Genomic DNA, 25,125 nt, shown 5'->3' with positions numbered 1-25,125 from the left:
TCGGTCTGGGCTTGTTTGAGTCATCAGTCATAACCTAGCCCTCCTACATTCTTATCCGAACTTAAATTGATTATATCCAAAGATGATCTTTAAGACCTGTAAACAAATAGATTATTTATAAGGTGAGGTTAAAAAACAAATGAGAATCTTCAAAACAAAATTTGGGAGCAACCCTCCTCTCTCCTTTATGTGACACGTATCTCACTATATTTTTAAATTAATGATATACCCTCAAAGTTTTAGTTAATAATTTTTTAGGTACCTCCTTATGTTTTTCAAAGTTCCAACTAATGACTTGGTTTGACCTAGGTCTTATCTTATAGGCTATTTATAAATGATCTTAATGCTGTTCAACATTTTTTATGCTTTGGAAAGAGAAATAAAGAGTTTTTAGATCAACTTTTTTTAGTTTCTAAGAGAAGACCGAGGTCAAGGGGTATGCCATCAGTTTGAAACCGCAGGGGTGTCTCAAATATTCATCAAAAGCTGGAGGGGGCCACGTGCCGCCTCAAAGTCGGAGACTCGCAGACAAATGTGTTATAAGAATAATTAAAGATGTGTCGTCGTGTTTTCCTTTCTCATGGCAATTTGATCAAACTTAACCTAGGCAGGTTCTCTCTGTCATCTGTTGCAGCTCTTCTTCTTGAAATCTCAGTTGAAAAAGCTCAAGAGTAAGGATGCCAGGTAGGTTTTTCTGTTCTAGGGTTTTTTTTTCCCTCCATTTTCAATTTATGGGGCGTATTACGCACAGAGCACATTATAGAACTATTATCTTGACTGGTGTTTTAGTTGCAGGTGGACAATCAGAGAGAGAGGAGAAGGTGTCTCTTGAGCCGACTGAAGAGATCCTTCAAAGCATGGAAGTCGGTATGGTCTTCAGAGATTACGTGAGTTCTCTTCAATTCTCTCTTCCCTCCATTATTAATTGAACGATTGAATCCCATTGAATCTAATTAAACAAAAAATGATTACAATTAGCTTAGATTGACAGAATATTTGATGAATTAAGAACCATAGTTTGATAGATAGAGAAAATTCTGCTTGAGAATTACCTTCGATTGGTAATTCCTTGTAGGGGATAACTCAGCAATTGCTTTACCAATTTTTTTTTTCTCAGTAAGAATAATATAAAGAAAATAAAACATGTTAAATCTGTTTTATAAATAAGATACTATTGAGAAGGGCATTAATTAGAGACTTCAATAAACACAACACATACAAAAAGATTTTATGCAAAACATATGTAAATGGTTCTTTATTCCTCACTAGTGATTAGCGAATTGGAGCTTAACCTCACATGAATTTTGGAGTCAAGTTGTTTGTAATTTGCTCCTTCACATAGTTAAGTAGTTGATGTTATCAACTGCAAAGGGAAAGGCTACAGGTTTGATCCCAACTTATCCACCACGTCTTTGTAGAAACCTAATCATGCTTGGAGAGTTGGGAGTCTCTGTGGTTTAGGTCTTGGATATTGGAGTTCATACCTACGTTTCTTTATTTCCTAGTTCTCTTGTCGTAGTATATTCAGATTTTATTGTTTATTCAGGTAAATAATTATTGTTTCATTGTGCTTAATTATCCCATTTGTATTTTGACATATTGACTGCATTCTTTTAACAGAATGGTAGAATCAGTTCGATGGACTTTCATAGAGCATCGAGTTATCTGGTCACTGCTAGTGATGATGAATCAATTCGTCTCTATGATGTCGCAAATGCAACGTATGCCTCTTTTTGTTGGATCAAGTCAATAATATCCAAGTCATTTATCAAAAAAATATTCAAGTCACTGATGTCAATAATATTTGATATCTTTTGTTCTATGATTTTCACCATAAAAACAAATTATAAATTTTATGCAGACATTATTTGATGGGTTATGTGTTGTTGTTGTCTAGAGCATGATTCTCACATTAAAAATAAAATTTAAGTACACGTCATAGGACACGACACTTTTTAGGATTATTGCCTTGTTAGACACATGTTGATGCACTTCAATGGACATCCCAACACATAAAGTAGTATCACCCTTTATTTTAGTGATTTTCTATAAAGAATGGCTTCGGAAAGAGGGTTGGTCTAATCCATCTTCCTTATACTAATTTATTAAGTTGGCATACACAAATGTTTACTTACACTTTTGATTTATTTTTGATGTTAAAGAAAACTTTTGAGTTAAATATGGCTAAAATGTTTATTAGAGCATTATACCAAAAATGTGGGGTCAATTGAATGAATCATGCTCCCCCAACTCCTATTAAATTTTGTCTAAAACCATCTTTTATGTTTTTGCCATTGTGTATCATTACCTCAATCTATTGTCTTTTGTCTTTGTCTTTCTTTTTTAGAACCTTCAATTTGCACGTTCCTTCTAACTGAGGTTGTAATCGACCTTTGTTGCTCATGAGCAAACCATCTCAATTAACTTTCTCTTACTTTATCACCTATTGGGGCTATTCCTACATTTTTATGAATGTGTTCGTTTCTAATTTTATCTTTCTTAGTCATTTTACTCATCCATCTCAGCATCCTTATCTTTGTTTCGTTCAATCTTTTAACATGTTACTTGTTGGTCGCCTATCATTCAATTCCATATAACAAAGTCTGTCTTTCCTTTTAATTTGGTTAGTATGCGCACATAGCACCCCAGAAGCACACCTCCACTTTAACCATTTTGCTTTAATTTTGTGGGCAACACCCTTATCTCTATCCTTATTTATACAAAGGTAATGAAAATGACTGCTTTAGGGAATTTCTTGACCATCCATTTTTTACTTGCCATTCCTCCTCATGGATGTTATTATGGCAATTGCATTCCACATAGTATATCTTGGTTGTTCTTATTCTAAACCAACTGTGAGTGGGAACTTCATTTGTCTCATCACCATTTATTCTCGCACTAGTCATAACCTTAATTATGTCATAGTATCCATTTGGGACTCTGGACTTTTTCAATACCCACCAATCAACTCTTGAAGTGGCTTTTCATCTATATAGGCATCAGATTTTCGGGCTTCTTATAGGCTCCGTGTTAGAACACCTTGTACTTGTCTCAATCACCGATAGACGCCTCTATGTCCAAATATGTAGTTAAGCAATCGAAGTTAAGCCTTCTTCTTCTGAAGTTGGCATTGTTCATTATACTTCATTTCGTAAGGATTTCTCTATTAGCTTTTATGACTTAGTTATTTAGTATGTTAAATGTTCTTTTCCATGGTTTTATTCAAATTGCACATCTTATTTTGAGCTTCAAGGCATATTCACTTTCCTCTATTGCATGCAATGTTGTAATCAGGCATCCACTTTGGGTGGAAATCGTAAGTTTATCTTTGATAAAAGATAGGAATAAGAGAATATTTGTTTCATCGCACAATTAAAACCTTTTAGGGTTATCTGTTGGTAGGAGCATATATCTTGTCCCTTGAGTAGGAAGGAGAGTCCTTAGAGGCCCGAGTTTAATTCCTTACAATGCATTTTGTTGAGAAACTTTAGGCTTTTATGCAATAGTTCTGAAATCATTTTGTTGGTTCGCTTGATTGCATTTTGTTGAGAAACTTCAGGCTCTTATGCAATAGTTTTTGGATGGAGTGCAATGTGGTGCTCAGTAGTCTTTTGGGAAGTCACTGTATTTGATCAATTGGTTGAAGTAGTCTCTTGAGAGGAGATGGTTCTCCTTGAAATTCTTCTATTGTTGCAAAGGTTATCAACACACACCTTTCTTTCATTTTGTAGCCCATGTTATATAGGGAGAAGAAAATTCCATGCTAGGTATTTTCATGCATAGCATAGAATACTAGCATTGAGTGCGGTGTGCACTTGTCTGTCTAGAGTCTCCATTTCTCCCATTAAATATAAGGCTTGATGACGTAGTGGAAGCGTGTGAATCAATAAATTCGATAGGTTATGTTCAATGGAACACTCAAAATCAATTTGAATCAATAGATTCAATTGATAAACAAGCAATAGTTTGAAAGAAAATAAAGCATAAAGCTAAAAAGTAATTAAAAGAGAAAAGATAATTGAATTAATTGATTATTATTAATTTCCGGATTTAGAGCTCCTTATATAGATAATTTCATCATAACAATTTAAAATCCTACTAAAATACTAAAAATTAACATTCCTAACATATTTATAACATAATACTAACTTTTTAATCCTATTAGAACTCAAATTAGACACTTTTAAACACTTTTAATTATAGCCTAAATAATAAAAACGAATTTAAAATAAATTAGAAACTAACAAGGAATTGTACTCCTAGCATAACTATGAAATAGAAATCCTATTAGAATTAGAAATAGAAATAGAAATAAAACCTAATAGAATTAGAAAAGAATTTCAAAAGATGAACTTAAGGAGAACAATTACGGTGGGTAACCATTCCTTCATGTTGCGACTTTGGTTCGCGGACTGTAATGCCATTAAATCAGTTTGGGACGAGGAAGGGACTTGGGTGCATATCAGTGGTTTGCCATTTCATTTATGGGTTAACGAAGCTTTTCGAAAGATTGGAACCCAGTTAGGAGGACTTCAAGAGGTGGACCCGAAAACCCTTTGTTGCTCGAGGTTGGACAGCGCAAAGCTTAAAGTGGGGGGATGTCCATGGAAGTTGCCAAGAAGTCTGTTCTTATGGGTTGATGGCTTTCGCTATAAGGTAGGAGTGAAGATGGTAGGAGATGAGGTGCACCGACTGGTTTCCGAAGAGGAAAGGGGGAGAGGTGATGATAATGGGATTAAAATATCAGCGGAAATAGAATTGCAGGCAGTTGGTGAGGAGGTTCAACCAGAAGAAGTGGACAGTTTGGAGAAGATGATACCTGGAGATAGCATTTCAGCAAGGGCAGTATCAACTCCAGGTGGAGGTTGCGTGAGGGACAATCAAAATCTCAAATACCGTCAGAGATCAGGGACACGTGTCGTGCGTGGGAGAAGGATGAAGCCACGTCGCCGAATAGCATTTAATAATCGCACGGTTCATTTACTAAGCAGGGCAGCCCGCAACCTAGTCTACATGCGTAAGAATAGGTTAGTGGATAATTCAAAGCCCAAAGGAATTGTTAACGGGTTGATGAGTGTTGGGGTCCATGGACAAGAAGTTCAGCCCACAGAAGATTTAAGTGGTTACATGGGTAGTAAGGGGCTGGGCTGTGAAAGCCCAATAGGGGTTAGTAAACTCAAGAAGGTTTCAGACCCAGGCCAATTTAAAAAGACAGCAGTTCATATTAGAAGGGCTAAGGTTCATATAAGCCCATTGATTGAGAAGAGTGGCACGAAAATGAAGAAGGCCCATGATGGATTTAATTGCATAATCTCAGTCATAAGAAAGACCATTAGAAGCAGGCTCATGAAGGTAATTAAGTCGACATTTTCTAAAATCTTGGCTCCCAAAGTTAGAGACGCAGACAAGGTGTTGGTTCAAGAGGTTTGGAAGGGAGTTGCAGCCGTCGATACCACGATCAACGTGGGAGAGGCAGATGGGTCTGAAGGGACAGAATTCAGAGTACAGGGTCAGAATCGATTAGAAGAAAGGAACTTAGAGATGGGGTACACGTTGGAGAGATGCAACGAAGAGTTAACAGCAGGGACGCAGCCTGGGAATGGGATCTTAGCTAGCAATACTAGAGTGTTATTGGAATCTTGTTCGATTTGGAGAGGAGAGTTGGGCAGACAGGATAAGAGTCAGATGTTTGATAGTGGTTTGGGTTCTAAAAAAGCAGACCATTATACTTCGCCTTCCGAAAAATCCTATTACACAGTGGAGTCAAACGAGGCAGCGAGGACACTAGAAGAGCCATGGTAGAAGAAAAGTGGAGACGAGCATTGCGTACACCATCTAGTTGCAGTGACTAGAATTTGGGACAGATTGCGAGCTGATCTGTGGAGACACTCAGAAAGGTTGAAAGTTGCCAACTCTTCAAGCAATAGATCTGTCGGGCATAAGAAAGCAGGTACCTTAATGGTGATAGTCATTATTGGCCCATTTTCTCTACCTCAGGTATTTTCGGTGCTTCCTAGTGAGTATCTCAGATTAGGTGGTCATCATTGTTCGACGTTTGCATCGTTGTTTCTGTCTTTAGATACTTCTTTGTCTGGTCCTTGTGTTGTTTTCTCTCAATACAGGTCTCGGTTATCTTCAGCCCCTACCGTTTCCCTTTATTCCTTTGAGCTTGTCCAAGAGAAGAATAGTAGAAAGGAGAACAGGAAAGATGACAGTCAGTTAGCTTTGGTGTCATCAACCTCTACTCAGAGAACAAGGAAGACGGAAGTTGAGAATCGAACAGAAGTGTACAGTGATGGAATTTGGGATGACAGAGACATAGGTGAACCGAGAATGGAAACCCGTGAGGAAGGGATAGTGAGGACAGAATTGGAGACGATGGAATGGCTAGTTAACGAAGCATTGAATGTGGTAGAAGACTTTGGCTTAGTTTCGGAGACAGAGGATAGGGAGTCTTCCCTAATTTTGAGAGTGGCAGTCGGGGACTTACGAGATAGAAATAGTCTAGAAGAGGACTTCAATTACATTAATCAAGTGTATGGAATTGAGGAGATAAATGAGCAAGTAGATTACGAGAAATCTCAGGAGATGAGAAGTTACAGGGACGGAGTGAATAATGAGGTGGTGGTGGTTGCTCCTTTGGAGATGACAAGGACTTTAATCAGACCAAGAGCGGAAAAGGTGTTGGTTAGGGTGGAGAAGAGGTAGGTGTCCTTGGATGTTTTGGGTCTTCTTTAGGTGTCCAATGTCACTCAAAGTTTTATCTTGGAATGTAAGGGGGTTGGGGGATAGGAGAAAAAGGGCAGCAGTGAAAGCATTTATTAGAAGGACAAATCCCTTAATTGTACTCTTCAAGAATCGAAGTTAGCGAGTTGTGATGATAAAATCATTGAGGAAATATGGGGGAGAAACATTGATTGGATAGCTCTTCCTGCCCTAGGTTCAGCCGGTGGTATTCTCATGATGTGGGATAAAAAATGGATCCAAGTGACAGACAATTTAGTAGGAGCTTTCTCGATCTCTATTCTGTGCAGTATAGGGAATGATGAATTTCAATGGGTGTTTTCCGGGATTTATGGCCCAACCATCAATAGGGAGGGTGCAATTTTGGGAGGAACTGGAAGATATTTCGAGGTATTGGGAGGAACCCTGGGTTTTGGGTGGGGACTTTAATGTCACCAGATTCTCATATGAGAAGAATAGGGGATCGAACATTTCTAAGGGGATGAGAAATTTCAATGCATTCATAGGTAGACATTGCTTAATGGATTTTCCCCTTTTGGGTAGGAGATTCACGTGGTCTAACAATCAAGGTAACGTAAGGATGTCCAGATTAGACAGGTTTTTGGTTAGTAACTTGTGGGAGGAGAAGTTTCATAATGTGATTCAATCCGCCAATTCCAGCCCTATTTCTGATCATACGCCTATCTTTCTAGAAGCAGGGTACCATAGACAACACCCTCTTCCCTTTAGATTTGAGAATATGTGGCGTCAACCCAACTTCTTAGATCTCATTAGGAATTGGTGGAATGAGTGCCCTTCTATAAGAAATCTGAGGTCGGTGTTCAAGAAGAAGCTCAAATTCCTGAAAGAGAAACTGAAAATATGGAATAAAGAGGTTCTGGGGAGTATCGAGGTAAAAAAGGAGATTTTGACAGATATTGAAAACTTAGACAAAAAGGAGGAAGAGAGGGAGTTGAGCTTGGATGAAAGGAGTAAGAGAATGGAGTTGAAATCGGAGTACCAAAGAGTGGCGCTTATGGAGGAGATAAGCTGGAAACAAAAGGCGAGGGTCAAATGGTTGAAAGAAGGGGATAACAATACAAATTTTTTTCACAAAGTTGCCAATTTCCATAGAAAAAGTAATCAGCTTGGAAAGATCATCATTAAGGATGTCATGCGGGTTGGAGAGGAGGAAGTTAGGGAAGGGGTGGTAAGCTTTTACAAAGATTTGTATGAGGAAAAAGAATCCTGAAGGCCAAGGCCAGATAATCTTGTGTTCAAGTCTTTGAACCAGGAGGAGAAGGGGTGGTTGGAAAGGCAAATAGGGGAGGAGGAGATTAGAGCAGTTCTTTTTTCGATGAGTGGGGATAAGGCACCTGGTCCAGATGGATTTAACATGGAATTTTTTAAACATTGTTGGGATATCGTTTCGAAAGATTTTATGGAGGTCATCAAGGAATTACAAGATAAGAAGTATCTGGATTATAGTCTCAATAGCACCTTTGTGGCATTGATCCCTAAGAAAACGGGGGCGGATAAGATAGAAGATTTCAGACCCATCAGTCTGGTGAGCTCGGTGTACAAGATTATATCCAAGGTGCTAGCGTCAAGGTTGAAAACAGTTCTCCCTAGTCTGATTAGTGACGAGCAAGGGGCTTTCATTAGGGGAAGACAAATTCTAGATGGAGTTTTGATGGCCAATGAGTGTATTGATTCTAGATTAAGAGTAAGAAAGAGGGGATGATTGGGAAAATTGATTTGCAAAAGGCTTATGATCACGTGAGTTGGGATTTTTTAGAGTACATGATGGGGAGGATGGGTTTTGGAGAGAAGTGGATTGGTTGGATAATGAAATGTGTCACTACGGTGTCGTACTCGATTCTTGTCAATGGGAGCCCGGCTGGTTTTTTTAGGGGTACGAGAGGTTTGAGACAAGGGGATCCCTTATCTCCGTTCTTGTTTCTTATCATAGCTGAAGCCTTGGGTAGATTGTTTACAAGAACGGTCAATTTAGGTAAGCTGTCGGGGTTTAGGGTTAAAGATGGACCATTGATTTCTCATCTTCAATTTGCGGACGACACAATAGTTTTTTTGGATCATTCGAGAGATCAGGTGAGGGTACTTCGGGTTTTATTGTGCTGCTTTGAGACTATGTCAGGTTTGCACATTAATTTGCAGAAAAGTAAATTGTTCGGGGTAGGAGAGGTTCAGGATATTCATTTGATGGCCACAACGTTGGGTTGTGGGTACGATACCTTGCCCACGTCTTATTTGGGTCTACCGTTGGGAGCTCCATATAATAGTATTAGAATCTGGGATGGAGTGATCGAGAGAATGGAGAAAAGGTTGAGCATGTGGAAGGCAAATTATCTGTCGAAAGGAGGGAAAGTAACTTTGATCAAAAACACTTTATCAAGTATCCCGGTTTACTTCCTCTCTTTGTTTACGCTCCCAAGGTCTGTTGAAGGTAGATTGGAAAAGCTTATGAGGAACTTCTTGTGGAATGATAGGAAAGGCAGGAGGAAGTATCATTTAGTCAGATGGAAAATTATTTGCACACCCAAGAAGAACGGGGGTCTAGGCATAAGGGGTCTTATAATAGCTAATAGAGCTCTTTTAGGAAAATGGCTGTGGAGATTCGGTGAGGAGAGGGGTAGTTTGTGGAGGAAGGTTATGATGGCCAAATACGGGGAGAGAATGTTAGGATGGTATAGTGGTGAGTCGAAAGGTTCGTACGGATGTAGTGTTTGGAAATGGATTCTTAAAGTGAGCGAGGATTTTCAAAAAGGGATTAGGTTCAAAACAGGATTGGGAGACAGAATTAGATATTGGGAGGATATTTGGTGTGACACCTTGCCTCTGGCTTCTCAATATCCATCTTTGTACGCTTGTTCTATTAAGAAGAACTGTTCTATCCAGCAGTGTTTGATTGGCAACGAGTCTGGTCCTACTTGGGATTTGGGGTTTAGAAGGAACTTTAATGACTGGGAACTAACTGAAGTGACATCTTTCCTTGATCTCCTGCATACGTTTCACATCAACGATAGCGATCAGGATAAATGGGAGTGGATAAGGGCTAAAGACTTGAGATTCTCGGTCAGATCCTTCTACAAGTGGCTCACTCCTTGTGCAGAGCAATCACTTTCAATGTCCATCATTTGGTCAAGGTTAGTCCCCTCTAAAATATCCTTCTTTGTTTGGTTGGCCTCCCTCGGTAAGATTCTTACGTTAGATAATCTGATTGTGCGGGGATGGATCACCCCCAATTGTTGTCCCCTTTGCCTGAGAGACGGGGAATCGGTTAATCATATTTTAATTCACTGTTCTTTTGCGTATAATATTTGGTCAAATTTCCTCGAGCTTTTCCATGTTTATTGGGTTCCCTCGCGTGAGTTCTCTTCTTTGTTAGTAGAATGGACCAGTAATGTTTTTCACACCAAAAAACGGATCTTGTGGGATATGCTACCGACGGCTATTGCTTGGGGGGTATGGAAGGAGAGAAATAATAGAGTGTTCAACAATAAGACTAGTAGCTCTCATGCATGCTTCTTGGAGATATTGGGCTTTTTATACATGTGGTCTAAACAGAACATTCAGTTCGCGGGGATAACTTTTGATGATTTCGTTTTTAGATGGCAATCTTTTTGTGATTAATGTAGCTTAAGTTTTTTTCTTTCTTTCTCTTTTGGAGGCTTTCTCGGCCTCCATGTCTTTTGTTTCCTTCTTTGTCAATATATTATACTTTAAAAAAAAAAGAATTAGAAAATTACTTAAAGTTATAGATGTCCTATCTCAGGTTTCCTTCCTTTGAAAAAACTCGTCATCGAGTTTTTCTTGAAGGCCTTTTGTTCTTGTTTTCCATTCATCTCTCACTCTAATCCATTTCCAGTGATATTCGTTCATTAGACTTTGTTTAGAGAATTTAATTGATCATAGTATATCATCAAGCAAATTCTTTACATAAACATTATCGTTTATCTTTTTCAAGATATGAAGGAGTTCAATTTTCTTTAACTTGGTCTTCTTGTAAATTCTTACATGAAAATGATATTTACTAAAATAAACTATGACCAAGTCTCCTTTTTCATATCTCTTGAATCTTCTATTGACACCGATTTTGTACTTATTAGTAGAAGCTTCAAGGTTCTTTTTCAGTTATTCCTTAAATATTTCATGTTCTTTTAAACTCATCCCATAACGAGACAGATTTAGGAGATTTGCACCGGACACCAAAGTGGTGTGGTGTTGGATATTCCTTATAGAAGGCAATGAATTTGACAATTCTAAAGGAAGAACACAAGTAAATTCTTCAAGGAGGGATTGCATTTTAAAAGGAACTTGAGTAGGATGGTCTCGATTGGAAGGTTGCACTACCACAACGATCACTTAGCTTGTTTCCTTTAAGTCCTCATTGATGTTGGTAGAAGTAAAACATGCTTCCTTCTCCTTGGTTGGTTCGATAGCCTTAGGCTTGTCATAGGAAGGATGTAGAATCACTTTGACACCATTATGCATGAAAGAATAGGTGTTAGCTTTACCTCGGTAGGTAACATCATTATCATGAAGCCAAGGTCTTCCTAAGAGGATGTGGCATGTTCTCATTGGGAAGATGTCACATATAACCTCATCCTTATATTGTCCAATGTTAAAAGAAAGAGAGTATTAGCTTGTCACATTCTTCTTGCATTCATCGTCCACTCAATCTATAGAATAAGGTGTAGGGTGTTGCGTAGTAGGTAACTTGAGTGCATCAACCATGTAGCTTGAAATTTTATTTTTCGAACTTCCACTATAATTAATTGACACAACTTGCCTTGCACTTTGCATGTAGTTTGGAAAAGACTATGTTGAGTTGAAGGATCAATATGTTGTATTGACATTAAGTTGCGAATAATACAATTGAGATGTTCACTTTCTTCAAATTTCTCGAATTGGTCTTCCAATTCATTTTTAGTGATGAATTCTCTTTCACCAGTCATGAATGTGGATTATAGCAAAAGCTCTACTATCACTAGACGTAGCGGAAGCGTGTTGATCAATAGATTCGATAGGTTGTGTTCAATAGAATACTCAAAATCAATTTGAATCTATAGATTCAATTGATAAAAATGCAATAGCTTGAAAGAAAATAAAGCATAAAACTAAAAAGTAATTAAAAGAGAAAAGATAATTGAATTGATTGATTATTATTAATTTTTGGATTTGGAGCTCTTTATTTAGGTAACTCCATCATGACAATTTAGAATCCTACTAAATACTAAAAATTAACATTCTTAACATATGTATAACATAATACTAACTTTCTAACCCTAGTAGAAATCAAATTAGACACTTCTAATTATAGTCTAAATAATAAAAACGAATTTAAAACAAATTAGAAACTAGCAAAGAATTGTACTCTTAACATAACTATGAAATAGAAATCCTACTAGAATTAGAAATAGAAATAAAATCTAATAGAACTAGAAAACTACTTAGAGTTGTAGATTTCCTACATCACTTAAAGAAGGCAGAATTTCAGGAGCATCTTTTCTTATAATTGTTCTTAATAAATCCACAAAAGGGCCTTACTCCTAAGTTTCAGATTTTAGTGCAGTACCAGACTAAATTGGGAATAAAACCAAGTTGACTGGCTAAAAGGTTTCAAAATACTGAAACCTAGAAGTCTGTGTGTATTGATACTACAGACCCAGGATCAAAATTCGTCATTCACACTTAAGCTAAAAATATATGGAACTCGTAATAACAACAACTAAATCTTCTCCCAAAGATTTGGGATTGGTTAAATGAATCCTGTTTCTTACACTCTATCTAGAGTCATGTCTTCTGTTATTGAAAGTGAGTTCATATCTGCTTTAACTATTGTTATTGTAGCTTGTAATTTTCTGATTCTCCTCAAAATTTTTGACTGTTTCAGTCGAAATCACAACTGGGGCAGTTCTTCTTTTATGTAGGTTTCCTTTTCCCCAATGATAAACGACATTTGTTTTGCAGGTGTTTGAAGACCATCAATAGCAAAAAATATGGTGTTGATCTTGTTTGCTTCACTTCTCTTCCAACAACAGTTATATACTCCTCGAAAAATGGCTGGGATGGTATGTTAAAACACCATAAATTTATGTTCATAAAATTTGTGTAACACTATTAATTTGTGTGATCAATTGATTCAGAATCACTGCGGCTTCTTTCCTTGCACGATAACAAGTACTTACGGTACTTTAAGGGTCATCATGACAGGTTTGGACCTGACCATTTTAATCTTTGATTGTTTCACTGTTTATGTCTGAAGTCAGTATCAACTTTTATGGATTTCTTTGGTTGTTTGTGTCAGGGTTGTCTCACTTAGCTTGTGTCCTCGGAAAGAATGTTTTATCTCAGGCTCTCTTGATCGAACTGTTTTACTTTGGGATCAAAAAGCTGATAAGTGTCAGGTTGACATACCTTGCCATTTTGTGCTCATATTGGAAATATGTTATTGTTTGAGATACATCTCTGATTCTATTTTTCTCTATCCCAGGCACTTTTACGTGTACAAGGCAGACCTGCTGTTGCTTATGATGATCAAGGTCTGGTCTTTGCTATTGCCTTTGGAGGATATATAAGAATGTTTGATTCTCGCAAGTATGAGAAGGTTTGTTGTTGTATGGAACCCAATACCCTATCATTCACAATTTTTACTGACAATTTTGTGAAACTGCATTCCTTTAGGGCCCTTTTGACATCTTTTCCGTTGGCGGAGATATATCCGATGCTAATGTTGTAAAATTTAGTAATGATGGGAGGCTTATGCTTTTAACCACCATGGATGGGCATATTCATGTACTTGATTCGTTCCGTGGCACACTTGTGAGTTCCTCTTTGTACTTCCAACATTCCAAAAAATGATTTTTGCATGGGAATCTCCTGATGTTAAGCCATAAATGAATTTTCTTAATGTGCTTCCTATGACTACTGTTGGTGTAGTTATCAACTTACAATGTCAAGCCAGTTTCAAGCAACTCCACTTTGGAGGCATCTTTTAGCCCCGAGGGAATGTTCGTTGTGTCAGGTAATTCTTCTGTTAGGTTTTTTTTAATAGAGTAATGAACTGGAAAATTTGTTTCATATGTTTTTGAATGTTTTGTAGATTTTTACATGCTTTTAGCGATTTTAATCTGGCAAGCATAAAGATACACTTTTCACTTCAATCATTTGGCACTTTTGGATGACTGGTGAGGGATGGAATCCAAGGGCCACCCTCACTGGTCAATCTGAAGGCATCATGCAATCTATCAAGTTATTCTATATTTGTTCAAAACAAAGTGAATACTCAAAATACAAATCAGAAATCATATCTTTTATGTGGAAACATTAAACAAAGATGACTACTTGTGATGTCAATTGTAGGCCTAACTGATCATAACATACCATCCTGTTTTAGTGATCATTCATGAGGTTTCCACATATTTTCTTCTCTTCAGTGCATGAGAAAGACTTGTTAGATGATACCATTTATACCTAAGTTGACCTTATCATTTTTCTACACTTGACAGGTTCAGGCGATGGTAGTGTTTTTGCCTGGAATGTCAGAACCGGCAAAGAAGTATGATAAACATTCCTCATTGTTGAATTCTCTGGCTTCTCTTTGCTCTCTATTTTATGTTCTCCCATTTCTTCAGGATTTGTGATCGTTTACCTGTATTATTATTTTTGGTTCTAAAAAATACTAACTCTATGATGCATCTTGTCCTAGAAGAGTGAAGTAACAACGTTAAAATCCTTGCCATTTAAACAAGTTATTTTTTACCCATCATTTTACTACATGGCTTGGAATATAGATTGTGACTTGTTCTTCTTGTCCAGGTCTCTAGTTGGATGAGTACTGAAACTGAACCTCCAGTCATAAAATGGGCTCCAGGAAACCTTATGTTTGCAACTGGATCTTCTGAGTTATCATTTTGGATTCCTGACTTATCCAAATTGGGATCTTATGTTGGAGCAAAGTAGAGTTTTCTTTTATAAAACACCTTCTAACATCAAAGATAAGGCTGTTAACAGGTATATTTTTTTTTTCCTATTATAAGCTGGAGTTGTTTGATTATTTATAGATTTTCCTTGTCCTCTACTGCTATATATTAACTATGTCGTTGGCAGGGACAATCAAGCAATATCTTTTAGGCTAATTAGATCTGTAAGATTGTATTAGTTCCTGTACAGAAGAAACATTGTTGCATTTATGTATTTACTTGATGGTGAAAACTTTCTTGTGATCTTATCAATTTGAGGTGTTCCTTTACTGCCTTTTTCTGCACTGTTTTGCTCTGGGATAAAGTCACACAGTCACAAGACCTACTTCGAAGTACAGCCCATCCTGCAATTCAGACAATATTGTGCAAATGAGATTCATGAGAACATTGTGAAAACCATGGTGAAAAAATTCTTCTATTTTTCGAAAAAAGTCGTGATTAATTCACAATTCAGAAAGCTTTGAAAAATACAATTTTATATTATATTAATATGGAATTTTGTTTAATATATGAGTTCGATTCAGGAGGCGGTAATGCAGGATACAAATCAAGCCAACAGTCACGGGTTCCATCGAAAATTTTGTAAATTAACCCTAATTAATAAATTTTCTTTATTCTTCGTCACCACCTAATTAATCCTTTCCACCACCCTACCCAAAGTAGAACAACCTTAAAATCAAACAAATCTAGGTTGTCCTGCATCAGGCGGAGGTCTTGAGTTCAATTCCCCCCTCCCCCCCTCTGATGGCCACCCCTTGTGATTTATACCAGTACACCTGGTATGCCTAAAAGGTGTGACTTATGTGCCCGTGGGATTAGTCGGGTGCTCTAAGAGGCCTGGATACCCAAGCTATATATACACACGCACACACATTTTTATATTATTTATTATCTATAACTAAGAGCATATTTTTATTTTTCCTGATTTTCCCCCAACTTTGTTGACTTTTGCTAATTTTTTTCCTTTGCTGAAAATTTTCTGAATCCTGACTTTGTCACGATGGTGAAAACCTATGTTACATGGTTCGTTAGTTCGCTCCATACGAAATTGGCTTTTTGTGTTTGTTTGTTTGGGGGCTATCTCAGCCTCCTCATCTCCTTTTCTTCATTTATATCATTTACACTTATCAAAAAAAAAAAAAAGTACGACTATAATGTCAAAAAATTCTAAGATAAATAGAAATTTTTTTTTTCTAGATTTTCTTCTCTTATATACATACGCACAAAAGAAAGTTCCAACTTAGCCTAGTTGTTAAGGAGTGTGGAGTGTTGATCCCACGACCTTAGTTCAAAACCTGTTGAACTCACTTTCATGCTGACTACAGATCCCTTGCTTGCTTTAGCCAAAAGAGAAAAAAAAGGGAAAAAAAAGAACAGAAAATGAAGAGGCATAATAAAATTTCTGAAAAAAAATACATTGTGCCTTCATATTTGGCTTGCCAAACCCAATGACAATTCAGCCAACTTTAATAGTTGTGTTTTGTGAATTGTGGTTAGTACAGCTTCATTGTTTTCCACATACCAATATGAACCATATTGATAACACAGATAAAAATTTCTTACTTTGGGCAGGAGGAAACTGTCCCTTTGGCACTGACACTGATTTGTTTGGTTCACCATACAAAAGTGAGTAAAGCAATATTTATGGAATTGATGATTAGTTATGCAGATTGGGTTAGAATGATTCAAGTTCACTACTTGGAAGAAAATATAAGGCATCCATAACAAGAAATAATTGCAAAAGTAGTTTATCCCTATCTGACACCATGGCTTCAACATTCTTAGACCCATTTTTTCATGCTTTAAGTACAGAACTAGTCTGCTAATCTTTCTCATGTTTTTATGTGACAGTAAAATCCTTCAGTTTAATCTTGTGTTACCGGATTCACTCCTACGCAAACCATCTATACTTTGAGCAAAATATTAGATGCCCCCACTTTTTGGTCAGTATTAGAGATACCTCCTGTTTTGGGTTTTATTCAATATTAGAGGTATCCCTATGTTTTCGTACTGATGACATGCCTCCTTGACCTAGGTCTTCTTCTATGAGACCAACATAAATAATCTAAATGCCCTCTATGAACCAGGTTCTCTCTAGAGTGGCGAGCTGAGAACCCGATTTCAAACTGAGTGAACTGATGAACCAGGTAACATAGGTTTAATCATCAAATCTCTATCATCTTGGCGTATACAGACCTCTAGTGACCTCTAGTCACCTTCGGACATTTATGCGCCTTAAAAAATTGGTTGAAAATATCACCTTTAATAGACAATACATGTCCGGAGCACAAACATAAAGTAATACAGATTTCAAGACATCTTTTATTGTAATAAAATAAGCTTTATAAATTAATGTGGAACAGGGATGCTGCTTGTCAACCTATTTAGCCTCACCTTGAAAAACAAAAATATCTGAAGGCATCTATTACTCCAGTCAAGATTAAACACCAATTAGTTATTCTCAACATCTCTTGATTTATGAACATAGAGTCTATCTGCACGTATAATGCATGGTTAGATATTTTGTGTTTGAGCATGAGCAGTGGGCTATTTGTTGGTTCTATTGCAGTTTTGATCTCACATGTATTCATAATCAAGTAGAGGCGCCTCCTTACCTGATTTACTGTGATCAGGCAGTCTCAAAACACCAAGCAGTGCTTTTCATTAGAGAAGACCAAATTACAATATTTAGACAAATCTAAACCTGGATTTGTTCTGTTCATAAGGTGTCCAAGTCAATTCACCCACAAGTCACAACCATCCAATGTTGAACTGTTGATCATAAGATCTAGTTGATACTCTATTTAAGAGATTTTTTTATTAGGATCCATTGTAAATGTAATTGGATATTGAGGTTATGAGTATTTTCCATCTAGTAAGCAATACTTGATCTTCTATAAATGTAGCTTTAAATGCTTTCAATTTCCCACCCCCTTGTCCTTCATCAATTAGGGGCCCACATACAACAACACTTCATGAATGAATTCATGGATCATACAAGTGAACCTGAACAACTAACTACCATACCCTCATAGTTGCACTTATGACTTTTTGCACTCCTGTTTAATGACAACCAACTTGCTTGATGATTAATTACCTTCAACATTGAACGCCAAACTAATTTTAGGACTGATGAGGGTTGACCTGTGTGGAGTCTGGATAACTGGGATCAACCAATATATTATTATGGGTCCCATTTAGGATATTTTAAAAAATTCATCTCAATTGCAGCATTGATTGATCAGAAGAAAAACCAAGAAAGTCTAAAGATCTGACGGGTATTACTTGTCACTGTTGGCGGACCTGAAGGGGTGATATGATCCCAGATCACTGGGATACAAGTTTTGCATTTATAACAGAGACTTGGTATCCAGGTCTATCATACCACAGTGTGGTAAGGAATGTATCTGTACTGTGCAAGGACACTTCAGGCATTTTGCTTTGAAATTCAGAAGTACACATTGATATATATTTGAACTTCCTGTTCGGCAGCCAACTATTTGCCCACATTTTTTTTTCTTATATTGGTTAGAAGTTTCGGAATGGGCTGATTTTTGGTGAGGATGATCTCTACGGCTAGGAGATCATCATCATAAAAAACCAGTACATTCTGAAACTTCTAACCCCAGTTTTACAAGGTAAAGAATTTTGAACCGTCAATTACTTGTAAACTACGTTTGATGGGGTTAGTAGTTTTGGAATGGGCTGATTCTCACAAAAAATCAGTCCATTCTGAAACTTCTAACCCTTATAAGAAAAACACGTTGGCTGCAAACATGACCCACATGTATATAGGACCAAAGGCGTTGGCTGCTGAATGGCACCCTATATATATATGTAGCTAAAATAATTTTGCAACGTCTGTTCTGCTTTGACAAAAGTCTTACGACTATTTTATTTGGGTGAAGCAAGGGAACCGATCTTGAAATTAATTGAGGATGAAAAGTGATGATGTGAAGCATTTCACCAAAAATATCAGACAATTAAAAGTGGATGGGCACACTTAAATGCTTGACTGTAACCACACCTACCTCCCCCCCTCTCTCTCTCTCTCTCACACACACACACAGATGCCCGCACACAAAAACACACCCACAGCCTAAACATATTTTTCTCTATAAATCTATTTCTCAGTTTCTATAAACGTGAGGACCCAAAACCTGAAACTGAATAGGAGAGGGTGATTGAAATATGGCGGCAAATGTAGGGGTTGTGGACGAAGAGAGTCTCCACGTTGGGAGCAGGATCCAACCTTTTTCCTCTACTCCAAGGCTAGTTTCTTTTAGAATGTGTTTTACTGGATTTCTTTGCAATTTTTTGCCTCAAATTGAGGGATAAGGCTAGTTTCTTTTAGAATGTGTTTTACTGGTATTCTTTGCAAATTTTGCCTCAAATTGAGGGATAATAATGGTTCTTTCTTTTTCTCTTATCGTTTTTGCAGGATAGATATTGACTGGAAGATTGATGACGGTAAGAAGAGCGTTCTCACCACCTTTAGCGGGAGGTTGGGGTTGGAGGAGTTTTTATCATTGAAGGTGTGCCTTTACATAGATATCATTTGCCACTGTTCATGTAAAAATTACAAAAAATACCAAAAGAAAATTCATATTTTCATATGTACGTCAATTTTATTGCTATGTTGGTGTCATTTTTCAATTATACCTTTCTTCAAAGCTCTACTAATTCCAAAAATGTGAGTGAATTATCAGGTGTGGCGAGCATCCATGGCTGAGCTACTTGGCACAGCCACCCTAGTCTTTGCAATTGACACCATAGTCATCTCTTCCTATGAGACACAAACCAAAACACCCAACCTACTTATGTCATTTCTCATTTCCCTCTCTGTGACGATTCTCCTGCTTGCCACCTTCCCAATTTCTGGTGGGCATATTAACCCCGTTGTTACCTTCTCTGCCATGCTTGTCGGCCTCATCTCCTTTTCTCGTGCTACCATTTATATTCTAGCTCAATGTGCTGGAGCTATATTAGGTGCACTTGCTCTCAAGGCTGTGATAGGCAGCTCTATCGAAAATGCTTTCTCGCTTGGTGGCTGCACCCTCACAGTCATCGCACCTGGCCCAAATGGGCCAATCACAATTGGGATCGAGATGGTCCCAGCACTTTGGCTTGAGATTATATGTACGTTTGTGTTCCTTTTTGCTTCGGTGTGGCTTGCATTTGATAATCGCCAAGCAAAAGCCTTGGGGCCTGTTGTCGTGTGCGCGATTATCGGCCTTGTGGTGGGGCTAATGGTTTTTGTCTCTACATCTGTGACTACGAAGAAAGGGTATGCTGGGGCTGGGATGAACCCAGCAAGGTGCATTGGACCTGCACTCGTTAGAGGAGGCCACCTATGGAATGGACACTGGATCTTTTGGGCAGGGCCCACAATTGCGTGTGTCATGTTCTATATGTATACCAAGGTCATTCCACGTCAACTTTCTCATGCTGAAGTGTAGAACAACTTGATCACATTGAAAGCTTTGTACTGATCAAGGTTTAGCATATAATCTTGGGTGTATTGTATTTAGGGGCCTATTTTACTCTTTAATTTGGTGGATATATATTAAAGGAAGTATATGGACCATGGGATGATTAAGGTCGTGGATGGGGCAATTTGCAATTTGTGGATGTTGGAGGTCTCCTAATGGGACCTGTGGAATGTTGATCCCACCACAGTGTATTATGTATTTCACTTGTTTTGTTAAACCGTGAGAGACATCTGTATAATATCATATTTAAGTTACTGTCAGGGTTGTAGTTCGATTGGCATCATCATCACCTAGAAGTTCATGATGACAATGATAACAGAAGATAATTAAGCTACAAAAAAACTGCCCTCAATCAATCCATTGAACTTTTTGAGTAGAGAGAGTATTACTTTGGGTGGGTTTGCTTCATGGATCCACTAAAGCAGTACCCATCGTAGTAGTTTTATAGCATGTTCCTACGTTGAAAATCAAATTAAATTTGGAATTAAGGATCCACAATAGCAGTACCCTGCGTATCCTTATAAGAGAATACTAATTTGTATGAGTTAGCGATGTTTAAAATGGCCTCTTGAGATGTCCTCTAGTATGCCATATGACTTGACAAGCAATGTCCAGCCTACATGTTTACTTAGGGTACATTGCTATGAGAGAAGCTCATCAAGAACTCATTACGAGTTGCCTATTAAAGAGCCAATTGCCAGTTTGCACATTTTAGAGCACCTCGTCAAGACCTCCATATTGCTCTGTCATAGCAACACTTTTTAAGGGTTGTATTGCTCACATCCGAGGTCCATTAACCAATTGCTCGTACCAAAGCATAGTTACCAAATTAAATGAATATAAATGGGAATTAAAAGCATGAATGTATCATATAATATCAAATTCAACATCTCACCTATATCATCTAGAAATGCAAAACATTAAACTCAATGGTTGCAAGGGCACAATGATCTGAGTAGAGGCTTGATCATCATCATTGTAACCATCTCACTGATCTGCAGCAAAGTGGAGGACAGATTGATGATGTGGCAGTTAAAAAAAAATCGAATACATCTTGCTCTGCCCACATCAGCACAGGTGGCATCACGAGTGGAAGTTGTACACGGTGGAGGGAATCTGAATCAGATTGAGGTTTTACATGTTAAGGAGCACGGGCATTCTAATTATTTTTTAGGAGAATCCTATGCTATACGATCCTTGAAGGTTGCCCTGGATAAGGAAATTAATTAATTTTGATTTTAATGACTATACTTGTCGTTAATAACCAATTAGCAGTGGCGGATGTTATTAGGGAGGAAACGGTTGAAATCCTGGGTTTATGTGAAACAAAGGTAGAAAGAGCAAATGCAAGGAAAATTCAGAAAAAGCTTTGTAGGAATTGGTGTCAACGTTCTTAAAAAGAATAATGCTGAAGTGATCTCAAAGATTGACCTCATTTCACACTTTCCTGACGTGGAGGTGCGTATGAACCATAGATGTTTTTCATCAAGATATGAGTGAGAAATATCTATGGTTCTATGCATACCTCCTTGTTAGGAAAGTGTGAAATGAGGTCACTCCAGCATGATTCATATAAAAATGTACCTGATTTTGCAATTTTCGAAAGGTTGATTCTTTTATTTTTTTTCAATTCTCTATTATTTATGATAGCGAGAAAGACTGTTAAAATTCAACACCAGCCCAAATTGGGAAAAGCCCACATTTATTGTCCAATCCCAATAGTTATTTATAGCCCAATTTCTAGAATCTTCCTAGAGAAAACTCTAGATGTCTTTAGATAAGAGAAAAATAGAAGATTCTAGAATTTTAGATATTTTGGTAGAAAACTCTAGACTAATAGATATTTTTAGAAAGTTCTAGATGACAAAATTGTAACCACTAGATTAAGAATGTGTTGGCACAATCCTAACCATTAGTTAAGGAGGTGCCACTAGTATAAATAGGGGTGAGTCCTCTCATTTTGTAATCAAGTAGTAAGAAACAAGTTGTGAGAAATAAGTTGTGAGTAAGAGGTTTTGAGAGGTTGTAAAAAGTGTGAGTGTTTGTAAAAGTGTATTCTTCTTAATAGAGTGTTATTTTCTTCTTCAACTTGTGAGTGATATTTTTATTGAGGGTATAGTACAAGTAAATCGTTTACTTGTTTATATCCAACATTTGAGTATTTAGAGTCGAGTACTCTAGATTTTTCCTCAACAATTGGTATCAGAGCCAGGTTGCCAAGGATCGATTTTGGTGGAATTATCTTGAGTCGTGAGGAGTTTACTACTCTACAAGATCGTTAGTCAAGTTTGTTCCGTTCAGTCGAAGCTCTGTCAGCACGATGGGTGACCTTCAAGTAGTTGGAGGAATCAAGAAGCTCAACAACCAAAACTACAACACGTGGGCAACATGCATGGAGTCTTACCTACAAGGTCAAGACCTTTGGGAGATTGTCGATGGTAGTGAAGTTACACAACCGACAACAGAAGATGCCAATGGCATTTTGAGAAAATGGAAGATTAAAGCAGGCATTTTGAGAAAATGGAAGATTAAAGCAGGCAAGGCGATGTTTGCTTTAAAGACTACAATTGAAGAAGAAATGTTAGAGCACATTCGAGATGCCAAAACACCGAAAGAAGCATGGAACACCTTCGCTACACTCTTTTCAAAGAAAAATGATATAAAGTTACAACTTCTCGAGAACGAGCTACTATCAATGGCGCAACGTGATATGACGATCGCCCAATACTTTCATAAGGTGAAGTCAATATGCCGTGAAATTTCAGAGTTAGATCCGAATGCTGCTATTGGAGAAACCAGGATAAAAAGAATAATTATCCATGGTTTGCGACCCGAATACCGAGGCTTTATTACTACAGTACAAGGATGGCCGACACAACCATCACTTGTTGAGTTCGAAAATTTACTTGTTGGTCAAGAAGCTTTGGCTAAGCAAATGGGAGGAGTCTCGTTGAAGGATAAGGAAGAAGCACTTTACACAAGCAAAAGTAAAGGTAGCTTCAAGCAGTACGTCAGAGGTGGATCTAAAACGAATGGTGACAAGATAAGAGGTCATCAAAGAGAGGGAGGCTCTCGTCCAGGGGGAGCTTCAAAGAATCACGGTAATAGTAGAAGGTTCGAAGGCGATTGCTACAACTGCGGGAAGAAGGGCCACATGACGAAAGACTGCTGGTCTAAGAAAAAGCATGCTGAAAGTAATGCTGCTACTTCCAGTTCTAAAGAGAAAATTGAAGATGAATGGGATGCTGAAGCATCGTTTGTAAAGAAAGAAGAAGAAGTAGCTCTTACAGCTACATCTGAACGGATTGACTACGAGAATGACTGGATTGTAGACTCGGGGTGCTCAAATCACATGACAGGTGATAGACAGAAGTTGCAAAACTTGTCTGAGTACAAGGGAAGTCGTGTGGTGGTGACGGCTGACAACTCAAGGTTACCGATAGCGCACATCGGTAAGACGATAGTCACACCTCACTATAATTCTAACCAGGTGCCACTTCAAGATGTCTACCATGTTCCAGGAATGAAGAAAAATTTGTTATCCGTAGCTCAACTAACATCATCAGGCTACTATGTCTTGTTCGGTCCCCAAGATGTGAAAGTATATCATGACATCAAAATCTCAGAAAATCCAACGATGGAGGGACGACGATTGGAGTCAGTTTACGTAATGTCAGCAGAGTCTGCATATGTAGACAAGACAAGAAGGAACGAGACAGCAGATTTGTGGCACATGCAGTTGAGTCATGTTAGCTATTCCAAGTTAAGTGTGATGGTAAAGAAGTCGATGCTTAAGGGACTTCCTCAGCTTGACGTGAGAACAGACACGGTCTGTGTAGGATGCCAGTATGGCAAAACATATCAATTGCCATACGAGAAATCGAAGTTTAAAGCAAAGGAACCATTAGAGTTAGTTCACTCTGATGTGTTCGGGCCAGTCAAGCAACCATCAATCGGTGGAATGCGGTACATGGTAACCTTCATTGATGACTTCTCTAGGTATGTGTGGGTTTTCTTTATGAAAGAAAAATCTGAAACCTTTTCAAAGTTTAAAGAGTTCAAAGAGATAGTTGAAGGAGAAGTAGGAAAGAAGATCCGTTGCTTGCTTACAGACAACGGAGGAGAATATAGCTCGGACGAGTTCTCTCTGTACCTACGAGAATGTAAAATACGTCGTCAGTATACATGTGCCAATACACCACAACAGAATGGTGTAGCAGAAAGAAAGAATCGACATCTTGCAGAAACTTGTCGGAGTATGCTACATGCAAAGAATGTACCGGGAAGATTTTGGGCCGAAGCTATGAGAACAGCAGCCCATGTGATCAACAAACTTCCTCAACCAAGGTTAGAGTTCGTTTCACCCTTTGAGAAACTGTGGGACATAAAACCTACAGTTAGCTACTTTCGAGTATTCGGATGTGTATGCTATGTATTTGTTCCTGATCATTTACGTAGCAAGTTCGATAAGAAAGCAGTCAGGTGTATCTTTGTTGGATACGATAATCAGAGAAAGGGGTGGAGATGCTGTGATCCTACAACTGGAAGGTGTTATACATCGCGAGATGTGGTATTCGACGAAGCATCTTCTTGGTGGTCCTCAGGAAAAGAGGTGTTGCCAGACTCAAGAGAATTCGAAGACAAACTACAACAAAAGATGGAGGAGCACACTGTCAAAATTCAACCAAGTTCAGATGAAGCTGGAGATCTGCATGACAGTGATGGTGATCAAGAGTTGGCCCAGAATCCTTGGAAAACTGGTATATATCAACAAGAAGATCATCCTGAAGAAACGGAAGTATCAACTCCACAATCACAACTGAGAAGGTCAAACAGAATTCGTAAACCAAATCCCAAATATGCCAATACAGCCATAGTTGAAGAAACAACTACTAAAGAACCTG

The 25,125-nt window shown here is 37.9% G+C and overlaps 2 protein-coding genes across 5 annotated transcripts; both read left to right on the top strand.

Moving 5' to 3' along the window:
* The first annotated feature begins 526 nt into the window (after positions 1–526).
* LOC147407493 (Transducin/WD40 repeat-like superfamily protein) lies at positions 527–17,687 on the top strand. Of its 4 annotated transcripts, XM_086436083.1 has the most exons (13): positions 527–684; positions 796–887; positions 1,621–1,721; positions 12,718–12,818; positions 12,894–12,960; positions 13,055–13,154; positions 13,241–13,354; positions 13,432–13,569; positions 13,687–13,771; positions 14,256–14,305; positions 14,566–14,760; positions 16,302–16,355; positions 16,581–16,766. In XM_086436083.1, the coding sequence occupies exons 1-11, from the start codon at positions 678–680 to the stop codon at positions 14,707–14,709; spliced, it is 999 nt and encodes a 332-aa protein (XP_086292209.1). In that variant the 5' UTR covers positions 527–677; the 3' UTR covers positions 14,710–14,760; positions 16,302–16,355; positions 16,581–16,766. The 4 variants fall into 4 exon arrangements, with proteins under 4 accessions (XP_086292209.1, XP_086292207.1, XP_086292206.1 ...); XM_086436081.1 differs by lacking the exons at positions 16,302–16,355; positions 16,581–16,766 and adding an exon at positions 17,299–17,687 and having other exon boundaries at positions 531–684; positions 790–887; XM_086436080.1 differs by lacking the exon at positions 16,302–16,355 and having other exon boundaries at positions 531–684; positions 790–887.
* Positions 17,688–18,782: 1,095 nt separating this feature from the next.
* LOC147407492 (uncharacterized) lies at positions 18,783–20,481 on the top strand. Its single transcript, XM_086436085.1, has 3 exons — positions 18,783–19,000; positions 19,171–19,264; positions 19,439–20,481. Exons 1-3 carry the CDS (start codon positions 18,921–18,923, stop codon positions 20,186–20,188), a joined length of 924 nt encoding a protein of 307 aa, XP_086292211.1. The 5' UTR covers positions 18,783–18,920; the 3' UTR covers positions 20,189–20,481.
* The last annotated feature ends 4,644 nt before the right edge of the window (positions 20,482–25,125 follow it).

The sequence above is a fragment of the Akebia trifoliata genome, chromosome 3 (assembly GCF_017979445.1).
Source record: "Akebia trifoliata isolate Shusen 1 chromosome 3, ASM1797944v1, whole genome shotgun sequence".
NCBI classification, from domain to species: Eukaryota; Viridiplantae; Streptophyta; class Magnoliopsida; order Ranunculales; family Lardizabalaceae; genus Akebia; species Akebia trifoliata.
Note: the sequence above shows the minus strand (reverse complement) of the source record. Positions and strands in the feature narration are given on the sequence as shown.

Bases quoted from the DNA above. Each gene is read 5' to 3' on its own strand.
- LOC147407493 (XM_086436081.1), top strand. The intron at 1,722-12,717 runs GTATGCCTCTTT...TTTGTTTTGCAG, and splicing joins TATGATGTCGCAAATGCAAC to GTGTTTGAAGACCATCAATA. The intron at 13,355-13,431 runs GTTTGTTGTTGT...GCATTCCTTTAG, and splicing joins ATTCTCGCAAGTATGAGAAG to GGCCCTTTTGACATCTTTTC.
- LOC147407492 (XM_086436085.1), top strand. From the start codon at position 18,921: ATGGCGGCAAATGTAGGGGTTGTGGACGAAGAGAGTCTCCACGTTGGG. The intron at 19,001-19,170 runs GCTAGTTTCTTT...TCGTTTTTGCAG, and splicing joins CCTTTTTCCTCTACTCCAAG to GATAGATATTGACTGGAAGA. The intron at 19,265-19,438 runs GTGTGCCTTTAC...GTGAATTATCAG, and splicing joins AGGAGTTTTTATCATTGAAG to GTGTGGCGAGCATCCATGGC.